The 19629-nt window shown below is 37.2% G+C and overlaps 1 protein-coding gene across 2 annotated transcripts in view; it reads left to right on the forward strand.

Annotated features, from left to right (window-relative positions):
- The window catches only part of LOC145452299 (uncharacterized), an 83613-nt gene that overhangs the window by 39230 nt on the left and 24754 nt on the right, over positions 1-19629 (forward strand). For both annotated transcript variants that reach the window (XM_080330510.1, XM_080330511.1), the window contains 7 exons: positions 307-383; positions 2435-2608; positions 3149-3289; positions 4406-4515; positions 4574-4664; positions 6451-6479; positions 6537-6628. In XM_080330510.1, coding sequence (XP_080186636.1) covers positions 307-383; positions 2435-2608; positions 3149-3289; positions 4406-4515; positions 4574-4664; positions 6451-6479; positions 6537-6628 — 714 coding nt within the window. The remainder of the gene's footprint in view (positions 1-306; positions 384-2434; positions 2609-3148; positions 3290-4405; positions 4516-4573; positions 4665-6450; positions 6480-6536; positions 6629-19629) is intronic.

A 19629-nucleotide genomic window follows, 5' to 3' on the forward strand; every position in this document is an offset into this window, starting at 1 on the left:
TCATGATCTGGCTCTCGCCCGTTTCCAGGCCAAGCACTAAGCGCTGAGAGAAACAGTTGTTTTATTATCCCCTAACAGAGCATGAAATTTGAAGCAATAGTCTCGACGCAAGATTCAACTCAGTTTTGTGTTGAGTTTCCTCTTTTACACCGATCGTGATAAATCGAGTGATAATAAGTTGAAATTCAAAGAATATGAATCACAGATGTTGAGATTATCGGGACAATCATTCGCGTATTTTGAGGGTTGATAGTACGGAACCTACCAAGGTTTGGTAAAAGTTGACTTCTGCGTTTTTACTTTCAGATGTGGTATAACTCCTTTGCACGTGGCAGCCTCTACAAACAACACCGCAATGATCGAGCTATTGTGCAGATATGAAGGTCGGGATTGTTTGATATACTCATATTAGTAGTGTATAACTGGACAGGGACTAAAGGAAAAATCGAGTACCTGGGTTATAGATAGGGTTGCATTTAAAACGAAAATCAATTTAAAACAAACAAGTTTAAAACAAGGCCGTTGTTTAAAACGTGTTTTTTATTCTCTTTTGTATTTTTTTTAGCTATGACGTCCCGAATATTTAATTGTGACGTCACAGTGGATTGACATTGACTATTGAAAATGTAGGGCTTCCGATCGCTATCATAAACAGACCAAAAATATCTTTCACCATGACTACATCGTCATGCAGCATTTTACGGTCGGCGGTCATCATCATCAGAGCACCCATTTTGTACCAATGATCTATATTTGTGTGCCTTGCAATCGACTTTTATCAAAATACACCAACCAAAACTCTGTCAACAAAAGGAGTTCGTGTACCACCTAAAAATAGCACATTGAACGCTCTCTCATTCGAAATTTCATGCTGGTGACGTCATATTTTGTGATACGACTGTTGATATACAATGTTCTTTCTAATTCTCTACTAGTTGCTGACGATTACCCCTGAGGAGTGTCAGCCGAAAATATTCGGGTTCATTTCCATATGAATATACTATTCAAATATTATAAGGTAAAATTGATCAGGAACAATTTCGCAAGAATCTGCCATAAATATGACATAACGTCGAATACTTGAAAGAAATAACGTTTTTATCAACATTTGTATCCCTTGGTTACATGTTCTGGATGCTATGGTGCGAAGGAATTATTGACTCAGTAATTTTCCGTTGCATAATAGTTCTTAAGCGCAAGAGGCCTATAAATCCAGTACTGGAAAGATTCGAGTCATTAGAATCAACGCTCTAGCATTCGAATCATCATGTCCAATCCTATGTAGAATACATGACGGTCTATCTCTAATATGGCGATGGTCAGTAACGAAGTACTTTTTCGAAGTACTCAAGTAAATGTAATTTTCTAGCTCTACTTCTACTTCATTTGTTGTGTGACTTACTCATGTTCTTTTAATGATAGATGGAGTTACTGAGACAGATAAATTTATGAGTTGTGGTCCTTGTCGAAACTGTTGGCAAAGCGACGTAGAGCATTGATTTTATGGGATTATTATAGCACTTGATTGTTCCAGTCGATATACATTTGGAATCACAACGGTATATTGACCAAATCGTTTGACATTGATACTGCTGTTAGTGAACACTGTGACTGTTGCTAATGACTTGTGGATACGAGAAAAATCTGAAAAATCTGACAAATGCCAAAATAAGCCATGCTTGGAATCTTTGGCATATTCCAAAATCAACTATGCCCGGTGATACGTAACAAGTTAACCTGCTATGCTGTCATTTCGTGCTGAAGACAGAGTTTAGCACGTGCATTGTGCATAATCCATAACGACGTTTCGTACTATTACCGAGCGTTCCTGGATATGTAATAACAAGTTTTCAATAGATTCTTGTTCGTTTGAATACGACCTGACCTACCTTTGCAAGCAAAGGTTTAATGCTCCTATTGGAATAAAATCCAAAAGCCGAATTCCATAAGGGATATTGACAGAGGTGGTCAGTAACGAAGTACTTCTACTTTTTGAATTACTTGAAGTAGATTTTTCCTACACACACTACTTTTAAAGTAGGTATGATTTTTGACTATTCTACTTCTACTTGACAGTTTCAGTTTTGTAGGCAAAAATAAGCGTAGAATACCTACTTACTTACTTACTTGTGAACCACCACTTCTACTTCTACTTGAGTAGCGACGGTGACTACTTTGACCACCTCTGGATATTGATGTGCATTAAATGATCCCTCGAAACAGCGTTAGATGCAGGATGATGAAAATTCGTGTCTGTATAATTAAACAATTTCCTGGAACTGACTGCTGAGTAAAGTTGTTCAGTTTATGCTAAACAGTTTATGGGACACCGGGACAGTGTTGTTCGGAAAGCATTGACAAGCACTTGACTAGCGTACTTCCTTACGGGGCTACATTTCCGCTGCATACGGAGGATTGAATTGTAATTTTTCAGCTGAAATAGAAGCGCGGACAGAGGTGGGTCAGACTCCACTTCATTTCGCCGCATGCTACGACGCTGTTCAGGCCTGTGAGGTCTTGCTGAACAAGATGATCGAAGAGAAGAAGAAAAATCGAGCTCGATTGAATACTGCAACCAGAACTCCTGCCCATTTGGCCGTGGGAGTAGGTAATATAAATTTGACATGATACTTTTGTTGGAGTTATTATCTAAGATATTCTATGTATTCGTGCAGAAGGTCGAAAACCTCAATTTTTCCGACTGAATAAATTTAGAAAAGAATCGTCTGCCACTAAACATATAAATCAGATTACATGTAGCTAACACGAAAGTACGTCCAAATGTATAGACCGGAACGATTGTATTATCGTAAATAATATTCTAGCCACGGTGCGGTGGCCCTGGTTTCTGTGGCTCTGAACTGGACGAACTAGTAGTGGATGAGACTAATAGCGTACATATTCGAAGAATCCCTTCCACGGTGGCACATAATATTCCGTGGGACTCGTACTCCGGAATATTTTGAAATAGTTTATCACGAAATTTGTGCGTCAACCTAACCACGGTATCAAATATTTCAACGCAGGTTCATTTTACGCAGTTTGGTTTACAGGGTCTACTATACATGTTGGAATCAGCTAGAGAATGCTCGAATATTTCACACCGCCGGATGTCTAAATTTTATTTGTATTCGTCGGTGTTTCATAGAACAAAAGGCTAAAGCGACACTAGACGAACTTAAAGTTTCCGAATTCATCGAATACGACACCGATGAAGACATTCGAAAGGAGATCATCGATGTCAAAGATGAAACAAAGCGAACACCTCTTTTCTCCGCCATTGAACTCGGTCAGATTTCGCACGAAATGGAGGATTTATGGATCGGCTAAGGCTGTGCAGTGGTTCCCAAACTTTTTTCGCTTGTGGCAAACTAGAAAAATTATAAAAACGCTCTCGGCACTTTAACACTTACAGAAAAGTTGCGTTTGGGAAACAAAATTATGTGGTAATGCGATGTTAATGCTCTTTTTACGATGATATACGCGACTGAAACGAAGTTACATTGCCCTATTGACAAACAACTTGCATTTCCTTGTCAACTCCGAGCAGTGTGTACAGCTTTTAATTTCAGTCGAGACAAAGAAGCAATGTACACATAGCCATGGACATGCAAATGACAACAAAATTCTGATTGCTTTATTTATAACCTAACATGGTAACGGATTTGGAGGGAGACGGCCATAACTCGTTCATTTTTGTGGAAACAGCGTTTTAAAAAACTGGTCATGTCGTAAATTAATGAGCTGATCTTCTGCATAAAGATTGCTTGATTCATTGCTTCCAATTGAACTAACTATACCCATCTAAAGTTGTGAATGATATTGCATTGCAAGTTGAAGTTCAGCTAGCGGGACCACGTTTTGCAGGGTAATTTATTTTTCAGTCACTAGGAGCTTGAAACGAAGTAAAGACTATCTTCGACAAAGACTATCTTCGACAAATCGGCAATGCTGCCATGATTGGTTCCATAGTGTTGGTCTCATGTGCCTGTTTATCAGTTATGAAGCAGTAAATAGAGCGCTTTAATGTCCATATGCTTGCCTGCATGGCTTGTTTCCAATATTTACGAAGTTCATTCAAAAATTACAAAGAGATTGTTGGCACACCTGAGAATCTGTGGCGACACACAATTTGGGAATCACTGCATTAGAGACCTAGATTTGAAAGGACTGACCAGATATCCCTGGACTGACACATGCGCAATTATAGTTTTTCAGCATCTAGAGATGATGTGTTAAAATATTTGTGATTGAATAATTGCACGTCTCTAAGTTATAGGTTGTCTACCAAATCCGACTGATAGCTGACGTTCAGTTATAGGCCTACGATGAATCTCATACATTTATCATAAACCAGTTTGATCATTCTGTTCCATTGACAGTTACAATCTCTGTTTGTTTTCAGACTGTCGTAATACTGCACGTTGGCTTGTTGAAAATAGGGCAGACGTTACAAAAAGAGATGCATCTGGTCGACCATGTCTAACGATGATGGCTAAACATATGAAAGATGTGGTAAATAGACCAACGGTCATCATTAGAAGTCAGCGCTTATCTATAAGTATTTCTCAAGGCTAAAATTGCCCTGGATCGATATCGTTCAGAGATGTTCCGGGATAACGACGACTACAGTTTTCATGCATTCAGCGAGCTGTTTGTTCCAAGTAAGTCATGAAAGTTATATTTCAAAAAAACTGGTATGTTGTATTATTCGTATTTGGTGTTTTAGCTTATGGCCGTTAACTGAAAATAGATGACTACTTTCCGTAAAGGATCATGAAGTCTTCGCGAAAAGCGTGTGCATTCACACCCTAAACGGGGTATGCGAATACAGAATCTCCAAGATTCAACTTGTCTCTGGTGATTAGAGAGAACGCGACCGGGTTGACGGATCGATATTCTCCCAGTGTCACCATCCAATCCAAGGCCTGTGCTAGACCACTTCAAAGTTATGTAAACCTTATGACCTCCTAAATAGTGTGAAACGAAATCATGATCATGCTCCCACAATCGTTCGGCACTAATACACGAGCTATTGCATTTGAAAACGTTGCTGGCTTTGACCAACATTTCCAAGCATAAATAGATACGAGAATCACCATTTCTCTGGCTAGGAATACCCTAAACAGCGAGGGGGGTTAACCTTATGATATCGTTGGCTCCCTTTCCCCTTTATCAAAATTCTCTCGGCCACGTCCAGAGGTTACACTCGAAAAGCAAATAGAGTCTCGGGGAATGCGGCTGGTGTATCATCTTGGCGTGTATTTCGAAGAAGTGCCCATTTTCCATATAGCTGTGTCGCCAACCTCAAATTGCCTTTGGTTCGGTTTCTGTCCCACCAGCGTACGCACATGGCGTACTCCGTCCTTTAACAGCTCATTTCGGTCATGATTATGACAATCTAAGCTTGAGCAGGTATGAAAGGCAAATTTGAAACATCTATCAACCAGTGTTGGGATGACTCTAGTCATGACTTGACTCGAGTCAGACTCGAGTCACCTTTTTCGTGTGACTTGACTTGACTCGAGTCACTTTGCTAAAATGACTTGACTTGACTTGACTCGGCGCATCAGAAATGTGGATTGACTCGTGACTCGGAGCAAAATTCACGAGTCAATTTCAAGTCATCAAGTAATCGGTGTCGATAAAAATCACTGTATCTTCTGTAAGTTCAGATTGTTCGCGAAACGCTGGTGTAACCCGCGAGAGCGACCAATCATTCAATGACCGTGTGTTTCACTGAGCCTCGATTGTTCTCACATAAATAAAATGACCACAAACGTAGTGATTGAAGCGTACAGGTTACGTTGTCGTACACTAGTAGTAGTGAAGTATTTTAACAGCATAATATTCATTTCTGTTTTCTGTTCTTATACCTTATCCAGACCTCTTGTTTAATTGCAATTGAATTCAAATTTAGTTTATATAATCCTCAACCATTGGCGCAGGCTCGAATTGTATCATATCAATATGTAAATGAGTAATGTATTGCATCTTATCAATTCGTTTCTCAATTTTGGCAGGTAACTATAAACCGAAGCTATGCAATTACTTACGTATAGTCTAACAGCTCTACGTATATGTGAGCGGTACAGCGCCTTCTTGCGTGTATAACTCTATATTCGTTCATCGGTTCAGAATCAATGACCAGTTGATCACATCAATCTGTATTTCAGACAGCTAGCAAAATGCGATGACGTAATCATGCCTCATAATTCGAAAAGGCAATTTGACTTGAATTGTGACTTGACTCGTGACTTGACTTGACTTGACTCGACTTGACTCGAGTCACCTCCAAAAATCGAGTGACTTGACTTGACTCGAGTCACTTTCAAAAATCGATTGACTTGACTTGACTCGAGTCAAAATGTGCAATGACTCGAAATGACTCGTGACTCGAAGGTAGTGACTTGATCCCAACACTGCTATCAACCCATATTATCATTTCAGATAAAAACGAACCCACTGTCAAAACACTGGTATGCATGAAATGAAAAATTCAGTTACTTTCACTACATCATTGTAGTTGTTAACAGTTGCAGGTTATTGTCGACCATCAACAGCTCGATATCATCTCACACCCTTTGATTAACAAGTACCTGAGTCTGGAATGGAGCAGGTTTGCTAGGTATGAGAGATCGATAACTTTAGTTGTGGTACTTCCTTTTTTACTGAGGCTATGCATATGCACTGTGCAGTATGCAGTGAGTATACTCCTATAGGATATGCACTGTGTTTAGTGTGCAGCGAGTAGCCGACGCTGTTCAGACTGTTCAGGTGGTGCATGATAACTCGCACAAAACCATGTTGTACACGTTCAATGTACATTATTGCTATGATTCTAAAAGAATGTCACCAGTCCGGAATTACGCCCATCGTGCTTGTTATACATTATTTCAATAATGGAAGGCGACACTAGCACGGGCTTTGTCATAGTTGTTTGGAAAATCGGTTCAGTGTTCCGTACAACCACCAGGGATATCTAGATATACCTGCTAATAACGAAACAAATTCAGCTTGATTTCTTTTGTGATTATATGAAATCATATATATAAGATATATAAATCGGACTGTTAGTGATTTTTATATTAATGACGTCGCTTGCATCTGATACTTAATACAGAATCAATTCAGTCGGATAGAACTATTCTATTTAGTCCAGCAGTGTCGATTTTGATGACTTAGACAGTTATCGAGCATTTCCTATAACGTTATATTTTTATACAGTTTTCTAAAGAATTATCGCACCTTTGTCACCGATAAGCATATGTGTGTGCTCTGTGCAGTGTGCAACAATGCTACAATAAATAATTGATTTCTGCTTTCTCGCAGTGACTGTTTAATCGAAGCAACAATTTTTCTAGGAAATTTACGTGATACTCGCGCGGTTCAGAGGCTTCCAAGCTAGGAGTCGCGACCCCAATGGGGTCGTTTGCCTATTCTCTGGTAAGTAGTGATATCATCGACCTTATAGACGCACCAATCCCAGAAGGCCACGTCGCCTTAATGGCCACGCCTACAGGACGCCCATTGCCACGTCACCTGCCACACCTATAGGACGCCCCTTGCCACATCATCAGCCACGTAAATATAATTCAGATTATACATAAGTTTCGAAAATATAAATAAATTCGAAAACTATTATGGCTATGCAAGGCTATATTCTCCGGATAATATTATTATGTGTATTTAAGACTTTGTATTTTCACGGATAATATGAGCAACGCTGAACTAGGTGTGGTTTTATGATGATATATCAAAATTCTACACATCATCACTAATTAATTAATATAAAATGCGATTTTGAGCGCTGCGAGTTGATAATATTAATCCCTACGCTTCTGATGCATGATTTTTTGTGATAAGGACCTTGATAACATTCAGAGTCTGCAACGATTGTTTGGATATCCATTATAGCAATACCCCACTGAACTATAGACGGTTATATTACTCCGTTGGTCAGAGATAACTCATTTGTCCATATTTTTAAACTTGATTTTATGTATACTCGTTACGGTCTCTGCAGGCTCCACATTTTACGACTTATTTTCATTAGACGCAGGCAAGCGATTCTCAAGTTCGGAGCTACGGAAACAAATCACTCGCATGTGCGATCCGAGGTCTCTGCGTCTCAAGTTCGGAGCTATGGAAACAAATCACTCGCATGTGCGCGTTCCGAAGTCGTAACAGCTTCAGTAGCATATACGCAAATCCCAAGGCGAAAATAATCGAACGAAGTATAGCCGCAGGCGCGAGATTCGCAGGGCTCTAATTATACAAACACTCTCTCTGCCTGTACGCGAGCCCTAGCGTTATAACGACAGGATCCAATTAGCGCATTTTGAAGCCATAAATTTATTCAACTTCATTGAGATAGCCATGATTTAAAGATGGTAATCAAGTGTGACAATAGCACTCGTCAAGGTTATACAAACATAACCTTAAACTAATCTTTACTTCACAAAATATAAAGTTATAAAAGTAAGCAGATTTGTATAAAAACCCGCTACATAGAAGTAAAAGTAGTCTAGAAACATAACTACTTACTGAAAAATCGTTACGTAGAAGTGCGGTTAGTCTACGAACATAACCACTTACTTACTTTGAAATCTCTACTTGTACTTGTATTGGAGCAGAATTGTGACCGATGCATTAATGATTTTAATACTCTGTATTTTAAATTACCCACACCTATGAGTCGAAATGTTCTTAAGTAACTCATGTTTTCAATATCACCTAAACGCAAAGTTCCAAAATTTCCATGTTGATCAAATACCACAAACTTTGCTTGCTTTCAGAGTTAGTAACAAAGCGCATAACAGAATTCACCCAAAAAAGTCGGTACTCCGAAAATTTTGTAAAATAGAGCTTTTTGGTGATGGACTTAAGTTCCAATGAACAAGTGTTCACGTAGGTTTGAATCCCACACCCAGTACGTTTTACGAGAATTAACATTTTTAGTTTCAAATATAGCGTATTGAGTACTTTTTCAGCGCATTAGAGACGTTTACACTATGGAGTCGTAAGCTTTACTTGAGTTTTTTAAATTAAGGTAGAAGTAGCCATTTCCGAATAAGTAAAACGTTAGTATTTTTGGTCCATTTCTGCTTAATACTATAATTATCATGGTGTTGAAGCAGTCCAATATCATAAACACTTGAAAGAATTCGTTGCATGCAGCTAAAAACCTAATTGAGAACTCTGAAGAAGTACCAGTAGCACAGTTTATGGTGTTTGTATGACATCAAAATTTACGTACTTTGCGCTTACCTTATGTTAATAGTTTTCCTCGTCTATCTACTTTACAAGATTCAGTGTAGAAATTCAGTAGAAATGTAAACACGCTTGAATATGACTAAAACTCACATAAGCATCACACTATGATTGAATATTTCAATTAGCAAGCATAACAGATGATCACCTAATGAGTGCAAGCGCGAGTTCGCAAGTGGAAAATAAGTCAGATCGCTCGAAATAATAGTCCCGAGTTGCGTGAAGCTAATGTTCTCCCCGTAGCTGAGATCAGGGTTTGCAATTTCGCCTATGGGAATGAGGTATTAGAAAATACCAATTCGAGAGGTTCTCTACTAGATAGTGCCTAGCTTTCTCCATCGCCAATACCTGATGCTGTCGGATAAGTTTATGAAACTGACACCTCTCATCCAGAGCAATGAAAAAAGTACATTCCAACATTTAATTATCACTAAATTTCTACTAAAGTACAGGAAGTGCAGATCTCCAACATGTGAAAAAGTACGTATTAAAGGTATAGTTTGCCAGATAACTGAAAATAATAAATAAAATTAAAAAAAATTTAAAAGCGCGAAAATTACATTTTTTCCCGGAACGCAACACGAAAAATCGTATGACTTTTGTAAAGCAGAAAGAAAACTACACTATTCCGATGCACTAAAGACTTTTACACTCCGGATTATGTATAGTATGTAATAATTTTATATTGCGGGGTATTCAGTTAACTTTAATCCAGTGATCCCCCGTCTATTTTCAATCACCCTCCTCTTATTAGTCTAGGCTTCGAACCCCACATCCAGTACGTTTTATGGGGTTTAATATTTTTAGACTCAAATACTTTTCCAATGTACTAAAGTCTTACAGTACGGATTTTGTAGAGTAGTTAGAAAACTACCTTTTGAGTCGATAGCGAAGTACTTGTTCATTTTGGAGTACTCAGGTATTGGTTTTGCCTTGGTAGCAATATACTCAATCAAGTGATTATCTATTTACAGCGCACCTACTTCTATTTCAGAGTTTTCGGTTTTCAGACAAACTATACCTTCAATACTTACTGATTTACTCGTTCGGAAATCATCACTTCTTGCACTTTACTAAAAATTTACTGATACTAAAATGTTAAAATGTACTTTTTTCAATGCCCTCGATGAGCAGCGCCAGTTTCAACTGTATCCTATCATGCATTTTCGCGCTGTAGAATGACTTATCGCAACGAAAAATAGCAAAAATACATCGAGAATCTGCAAACTCTTACTGCGAAATATTTGAGTTTTACGAATTATCCTTCAAAGTGAGCTTACATATTGGATATTATCAAAACCCTCTCCATATCGAAATAATTGTACATTTGGAGTAGGCTACTCAAGTATAGGTTTCGCCTGCTTGCGCAATACTTAATCAAGTGATTATCTATTTAGACTTCATCTACTTCTATTTCTATTTCAGAGTTTTCAGTTATCAGACAAATAATACCTTCAATACTTACTTTTTTACTCGCTCGGAAATCACCACTTCATGTACTTCAGAAGAAATTTAGTGGTAATAGAATGTTGAAATGTACTTTTCCATTGGCCTTGAAGAGCGGGCCCAGTTTCATCTATATTCTACAATGCATTTTCACACTTCAGAATGACTTACTATCGCAATGAAAAATATCACAAATACATCGAGAATTTGCGAACTCTCACTATACGATAATTGAGTTTTACAAATTACCCTTCAAAGTTAACCTACATGTCGGGTATTATCCAAAACCTCGTAGAATTTTGCTTCGAGCGACAAATCCTTTGAATTAAGGTGGAAGTGCCTATTTCCGACCAAGTAAAACGTCAGTATTCTAGGTCTATTTCTGCTTAATTCTGAAACTATAACGGATTTGAAGCAGTACAATATCGTAAACACTTGAGAGTATTTGGTGCATGTAGGCAAAAAACGTACTTGAGTACTCGGAAGAAGTCAATACTTACTTGTTTAGCCGCTCGGACATCGTCACTTCTTGTAATTTAATAGAAATTTACTGCTGATAAATGAGTAATCGACTTTACCCGATATTCGCATACTATGAAACTGAAGAATGAATAGACGCGTTTTCAAACTATAGAATGATATAGTCTCTACAAAATGTTTTTGATATCAAAATAACTTTTTTACATGAATGGTCACGTATGCTAATATTCAAATAACCCAACACAGAGCTAGTACTTACAGGAATATCGTAGTTCTTGTAACAAAGTTGTATGTGCACAATATATGTTTAAGGTAAGTCCTACATATTCATGATTTCGTCCGAGTTTGTATTTTAGAAAATATTATACAACAATTTACTTTACTAACGAGAAGTGTCGAGTTATCGAATGATTTTCCCTTCCGTCAAAACAAATAGAATGTGAAACTATATTTCTAACGTTCCTAACCCTTTGCACACCGGTGGTAAATCACACAACCAACAAGTTTCGAGAATCGAGTTATTGAATAACGTGAAAGCGTTTTTCCAGTGTCAAGTCGTTATGTTGATTCAAGCGTATATTTTAATACCCCGAAGTGAGACTTCGAAACTATCGTCAGTTCTCCAAGAGCAAATATCGTGTTCTACAAGTGTTAAGTTGTTGTATTATGTAGCTGGTAATTGGTGCACGTAAGCCAAGGATCGAACCAAGTTGTGTTAACTTGCGTTGTTATGTACCTAGTAATTGGTGCGAGTAATCCCGCAACTTCTGCTGTTCAATGGCTTTACCGCGTTCTTACCAAGCACCTTAATAAGGATAGACAGCCCCAAGCAGATAATGTAAGTATGTATGTATGAATGATGGGTTTTATGGTGCTTGATGATAGAAGCTGGTCTTCTATTCTATATTCCGAAATAATCAAGCTGGTGGTTTTACCAGCACCGCGCCACATAGAAACTTTAGTAGAATCACTTATTATAACTCCTCACGTTCACTCAAGTAAATCTAATTTGATATTGGAGTACTGAACCTTAATTTTCCAGCAGTGTGATAAACGCCGTCAGATCAATATCGCACAATTCCGCTCGAATACAAGTAAAAGTACAGATTTCAAAGTAAGTAAGTAAGTAAGTGAGTAACTGGTTATGTTTGTAGACTATGTCTCCACTTCTATCGTTCAGAGATGTTGAGCAGAGAAGTACATGTATTTCTTCAAAGTACTCAAGTGGTTTTTTTGCCTACATGTACCAAGTACTCAAGTGTTTATGATATAGGCCTGTTTCAAATTCAAGACAGTTTCAGTATTAAACAAAAATGGACCTTGAATACTAACTTTTACAATGTGAAATTTTATATGCATAAACTAACAAACGTCACTTTTACAATGGTTCGGTATGATTTCTATATATTCCGCTCTCGTTATTGGACCGCGTTGTAACGCCGAGCTATATCTCGATGCCTAGGCTTCCGCATTTATTTATTTTTCGATTTATTCTGCCCTATGTAGATTTAACATAAGGAAGGTTATTTCACTCATAAAATTCGGAATACGTATTTGCTCGAGTTGAAGCCATAACGCTTGGAGTGAAATTTTACGTGGTTTTCGTTGATATCCAACTGGGCTAATTTCCAAATGTAATTTGAAAAACTCAAATATCGCATAGTAGGACTTCCCAAATTTTCGGTATATTTTTGCTATTTTTCACGGTGATGATAAGTCATTCAGGACAGCGAAATGCATTGTAGGAAATAGATGAAACTGGTACAATTCATCAAGACCCCTGTAAAAAAAGTACATTACATTTCAACATTTTATTAGCAAGTAATCGAAATACCACAAACTGGGCTAACCTTTGGAGTTGTTAAGTAAAGAAGTACTCGTACTTTTTCAGAGTATACCAAGTAGGTTTTTTGCCTACATGCACCAAATACTTTCAAGTCCTTATGATATCGGAGTGCTTCAACTTCATGATAGTTATAGTATTAAGCAGAAATATATCTGGAGTACTAACGTTTTACTTACTCGGAAATGACTACTTTTATCTTATTTTAAAGGATTCCTCACTCGACGCGTAATTTTATGAGGTTTTGAATAATATCCAACATATAGGCTCACTTTGAAGGGTACTTCGTAAAACTCAAATATTGCACAGTGAGAGTTCGCAAATTCTCGATGTATTTTTGGTATTTTTAGTGCGGTAAGTCAGTCTGCGACGCGAAAATGCATCGTAGGATATAGATGAAACTGACAACGCTCACCAAGGCCACCGAAAAGAAGTACATTTCAATATTTTAGTAGGAGTAAATTCCTAGTAAAGGACAAGAAGTGATGATTTCCGAGTGAAATAAAAAGTAAGTATTGAAGGTATAGTGTGCTCGAAAAACCGACAACTCTGAAATAGAAGTAGATGCGGTGTAAATAGTTAATCACTTGATTAAGTACAGCGCAAGCAGGCCAAACCTATACTTGAGTACTCCAAAATGTGCAAGTACTTCGCTATCGACTCACTCCACGTAAAAAGTGACTAGGTTTTAGAGTACTTTATCATTTCTAGACAGTTTCAGTTTTAGACAAAATTTGGAATAAAAAACTAGCTCATTCACCCATTCGGAAATCTTTTCTTTAACCTGTACTTGAGGGTAGCAAGTAAATCTCATTTATTAGTAATTCTACATGTACTTGTACACTTGACCATGTGTTATGACTTACAAAATTACTTTTCGCTATATTTGAAGTCTGTCAAATAGCAGTATATGTTAAGGTGAGCTTCTATTCGTTCAGTTTGATAATCTTGACTAACCATATTCATTCGACGAGCTCTTCAGTGATAGTCATGGGACTTGGAACAGTGTTATATGACATCATAGCGATACGAAGTTACGACAGTTTAAAATTATTCCCCTTACGACACCAAATTTCGTTGGTTCATCTCCACCTTCAAATATCGTGTTATACAAATATTGTGTATACGGGATAAATACATATATGGCTATGTTGTTGCAATCTTCAAAAAAGTACCTCCCTCAGTAAGCAATTTCTCGTAGGCTATGCATACAAATGAGGACAGTTACATCAACGAGTGGTAACTTGTATTATGTAGCTAGTAATTAGTGCAAGTAAGTCCGCAACTACTGTTCAAGGCCTTTTCCTCGTTTTTTTACCAAGCATCCTCGTAAGGATAGACAGCCCCAATCAGCTAATGTAAGTGTGTACTGTGTATGTATGTATGAGGGGTCTTATGCCACTTGACGGATGAAGTTGGTCGTCTATTCTATTCCGAAATAATCAAGTTAGTGGTTTTAACAGGACGTCACCTCGTAGAAACTTCAGTAGAATAACTTATAACTCCTCACGTTTACTCGAGTATATCTAATTTGATAATCAAGTAGGCCTACTGAATCTTATTTTTCCGACGAGTTCAAATTTAGCTCTAACTTATGAGATTAAATATAATAACTTTTCATGTTGCAGTGTAATTTACAGCATGAGCCAAGTGATTTCATAATTAACACAAGATAAATAAATGAATTACTAGAGTCTTATAAGATATTCGTGTCATCCTCCTTCGTATATCATAAAAGAATACCTACTGCAGGCGATTTGTAATTATATGCGCTGCGTTTGATTAACTCAATCATGTTGCAGTGTTTTTAAATAGCGAAACTCAGCATAATCCAAGTAATTTCATGATAAACACAAGCTAATTGAATGAATTAACATTAAAGTAGCTTGGGCTTACGATTGTATCACCTTGACAAGTGGCATTATCAGACATGAAAATGATATTATCACCTAATACCAGAAGTTAACACACGTCAATGTGGTTCGAAATTCACGAGAAATTGGTTACGAAGAGAAGTATATTCTTGTATGCACAATAGCGGAGAGGATCGTTAAAATGTAGTAATCAGGCCGATGGGTATTCGTTGAGTTGTACAAGCATAAAAACATTCCCGCGCGCGTCTTAGGATTAGGTGGTAGGGTTGGAAAGAATTAGGTTTATGAGCGCGCGGGAATGTTTTTTATGCTTGTACAACTCAACGAATACCCATCGGCCTGATTACTACATTTTAACGATCCTCTCCGCTATTGTGCATACAAGAATATACTTCTCTTCGTAACCAATTTCTCGTGAATTTCGAACCACATTGACGTGTGTTAACTTCTGGTATTAGGTGATAATATCATTTTCATGTCTGATAATGCCACTTGTCAAGGTGATACAATCGTAAGCCCAAGCTACTTTAATGTTAATTCATTCAATTAGCTTGTGTTTATCATGAAATTACTTGGATTATGCTGAGTTTCGCTATTTAAAAACACTGCAACATGATTGAGTTAATCAAACGCAGCGCATATAATTACAAATCGCCTGCAGTAGGTATTCTTTTATGATATACGAAGGAGGATGACACGAATATCTTATAAGACTCTAGTAATTCATTTATTTATCTTGTGTTAATTATGAAATCACTTGGCTCATGCTGTAAATTACACTGCAACATGAAAAGTTATTATATTTAATCTCATAAGTTAGAGCTAAATTTGAACTCGTCGGAAAAATAAGATTCAGTAGGCCTACTTGATTATCAAATTAGATATACTCGAGTAAACGTGAGGAGTTATAAGTTATTCTACTGAAGTTTCTACGAGGTGACGTCCTGTTAAAACCACTAACTTGATTATTTCGGAATAGAATAGACGACCAACTTCATCCGTCAAGTGGCATAAGACCCCTCATACATACATACACAGTACACACTTACATTAGCTGATTGGGGCTGTCTATCCTTACGAGGATGCTTGGTAAAAAAACGAGGAAAAGGCCTTGAACAGTAGTTGCGGACTTACTTGCACTAATTACTAGCTACATAATACAAGTTACCACTCGTTGATGTAACTGTCCTCATTTGTATGCATAGCCTACGAGAAATTGCTTACTGAGGGAGGTACTTTTTTGAAGATTGCAACAACATAGCCATATATGTATTTATCCCGTATACACAATATTTGTATAACACGATATTTGAAGGTGGAGATGAACCAACGAAATTTGGTGTCGTAAGGGGAATAATTTTAAACTGTCGTAACTTCGTATCGCTATGATGTCATATAACACTGTTCCAAGTCCCATGACTATCACTGAAGAGCTCGTCGAATGAATATGGTTAGTCAAGATTATCAAACTGAACGAATAGAAGCTCACCTTAACATATACTGCTATTTGACAGACTTCAAATATAGCGAAAAGTAATTTTGTAAGTCATAACACATGGTCAAGTGTACAAGTACATGTAGAATTACTAATAAATGAGATTTACTTGCTACCCTCAAGTACAGGTTAAAGAAAAGATTTCCGAATGGGTGAATGAGCTAGTTTTTTATTCCAAATTTTGTCTAAAACTGAAACTGTCTAGAAATGATAAAGTACTCTAAAACCTAGTCACTTTTTACGTGGAGTGAGTCGATAGCGAAGTACTTGCACATTTTGGAGTACTCAAGTATAGGTTTGGCCTGCTTGCGCTGTACTTAATCAAGTGATTAACTATTTACACCGCATCTACTTCTATTTCAGAGTTGTCGGTTTTTCGAGCACACTATACCTTCAATACTTACTTTTTATTTCACTCGGAAATCATCACTTCTTGTCCTTTACTAGGAATTTACTCCTACTAAAATATTGAAATGTACTTCTTTTCGGTGGCCTTGGTGAGCGTTGTCAGTTTCATCTATATCCTACGATGCATTTTCGCGTCGCAGACTGACTTACCGCACTAAAAATACCAAAAATACATCGAGAATTTGCGAACTCTCACTGTGCAATATTTGAGTTTTACGAAGTACCCTTCAAAGTGAGCCTATATGTTGGATATTATTCAAAACCTCATAAAATTACGCGTCGAGTGAGGAATCCTTTAAAATAAGATAAAAGTAGTCATTTCCGAGTAAGTAAAACGTTAGTACTCCAGATATATTTCTGCTTAATACTATAACTATCATGAAGTTGAAGCACTCCGATATCATAAGGACTTGAAAGTATTTGGTGCATGTAGGCAAAAAACCTACTTGGTATACTCTGAAAAAGTACGAGTACTTCTTTACTTAACAACTCCAAAGGTTAGCCCAGTTTGTGGTATTTCGATTACTTGCTAATAAAATGTTGAAATGTAATGTACTTTTTTTACAGGGGTCTTGATGAATTGTACCAGTTTCATCTATTTCCTACAATGCATTTCGCTGTCCTGAATGACTTATCATCACCGTGAAAAATAGCAAAAATATACCGAAAATTTGGGAAGTCCTACTATGCGATATTTGAGTTTTTCAAATTACATTTGGAAATTAGCCCAGTTGGATATCAACGAAAACCACGTAAAATTTCACTCCAAGCGTTATGGCTTCAACTCGAGCAAATACGTATTCCGAATTTTATGAGTGAAATAACCTTCCTTATGTTAAATCTACATAGGGCAGAATAAATCGAAAAATAAATAAATGCGGAAGCCTAGGCATCGAGATATAGCTCGGCGTTACAACGCGGTCCAATAACGAGAGCGGAATATATAGAAATCATACCGAACCATTGTAAAAGTGACGTTTGTTAGTTTATGCATATAAAATTTCACATTGTAAAAGTTAGTATTCAAGGTCCATTTTTGTTTAATACTGAAACTGTCTTGAATTTGAAACAGGCCTATATCATAAACACTTGAGTACTTGGTACATGTAGGCAAAAAAACCACTTGAGTACTTTGAAGAAATACATGTACTTCTCTGCTCAACATCTCTGAACGATAGAAGTGGAGACATAGTCTACAAACATAACCAGTTACTCACTTACTTACTTACTTACTTTGAAATCTGTACTTTTACTTGTATTCGAGCGGAATTGTGCGATATTGATCTGACGGCGTTTATCACACTGCTGGAAAATTAAGGTTCAGTACTCCAATATCAAATTAGATTTACTTGAGTGAACGTGAGGAGTTATAATAAGTGATTCTACTAAAGTTTCTATGTGGCGCGGTGCTGGTAAAACCACCAGCTTGATTATTTCGGAATATAGAATAGAAGACCAGCTTCTATCATCAAGCACCATAAAACCCATCATTCATACATACATACTTACATTATCTGCTTGGGGCTGTCTATCCTTATTAAGGTGCTTGGTAAGAACGCGGTAAAGCCATTGAACAGCAGAAGTTGCGGGATTACTCGCACCAATTACTAGGTACATAACAACGCAAGTTAACACAACTTGGTTCGATCCTTGGCTTACGTGCACCAATTACCAGCTACATAATACAACAACTTAACACTTGTAGAACACGATATTTGCTCTTGGAGAACTGACGATAGTTTCGAAGTCTCACTTCGGGGTATTAAAATATACGCTTGAATCAACATAACGACTTGACACTGGAAAAACGCTTTCACGTTATTCAATAACTCGATTCTCGAAACTTGTTGGTTGTGTGATTTACCACCGGTGTGCAAAGGGTTAGGAACGTTAGAAATATAGTTTCACATTCTATTTGTTTTGACGGAAGGGAAAATCATTCGATAACTCGACACTTCTCGTTAGTAAAGTAAATTGTTGTATAATATTTTCTAAAATACAAACTCGGACGAAATCATGAATATGTAGGACTTACCTTAAACATATATTGTGCACATACAACTTTGTTACAAGAACTACGATATTCCTGTAAGTACTAGCTCTGTGTTGGGTTATTTGAATATTAGCATACGTGACCATTCATGTAAAAAAGTTATTTTGATATCAAAAACATTTTGTAGAGACTATATCATTCTATAGTTTGAAAACGCGTCTATTCATTCTTCAGTTTCATAGTATGCGAATATCGGGTAAAGTCGATTACTCATTTATCAGCAGTAAATTTCTATTAAATTACAAGAAGTGACGATGTCCGAGCGGCTAAACAAGTAAGTATTGACTTCTTCCGAGTACTCAAGTACGTTTTTTGCCTACATGCACCAAATACTCTCAAGTGTTTACGATATTGTACTGCTTCAAATCCGTTATAGTTTCAGAATTAAGCAGAAATAGACCTAGAATACTGACGTTTTACTTGGTCGGAAATAGGCACTTCCACCTTAATTCAAAGGATTTGTCGCTCGAAGCAAAATTCTACGAGGTTTTGGATAATACCCAACATGTAGGTTAACTTTGAAGGGTAATTTGTAAAACTCAATTATCGTATAGTGAGAGTTCGCAAATTCTCGATGTATTTGTGATATTTTTCATTGCGATAGTAAGTCATTCTGAAGTGTGAAAATGCATTGTAGAATATAGATGAAACTGGGCCCGCTCTTCAAGGCCAATGGAAAAGTACATTTCAACATTCTATTACCACTAAATTTCTTCTGAAGTACATGAAGTGGTGATTTCCGAGCGAGTAAAAAAGT

The sequence above is a fragment of the Botryllus schlosseri genome, chromosome 12 (genome assembly GCF_051294905.1).
Source record: "Botryllus schlosseri isolate E-star chromosome 12, Bs_hap1, whole genome shotgun sequence".
Lineage (NCBI taxonomy): Eukaryota > Metazoa > Chordata > Ascidiacea > Stolidobranchia > Styelidae > Botryllus > Botryllus schlosseri.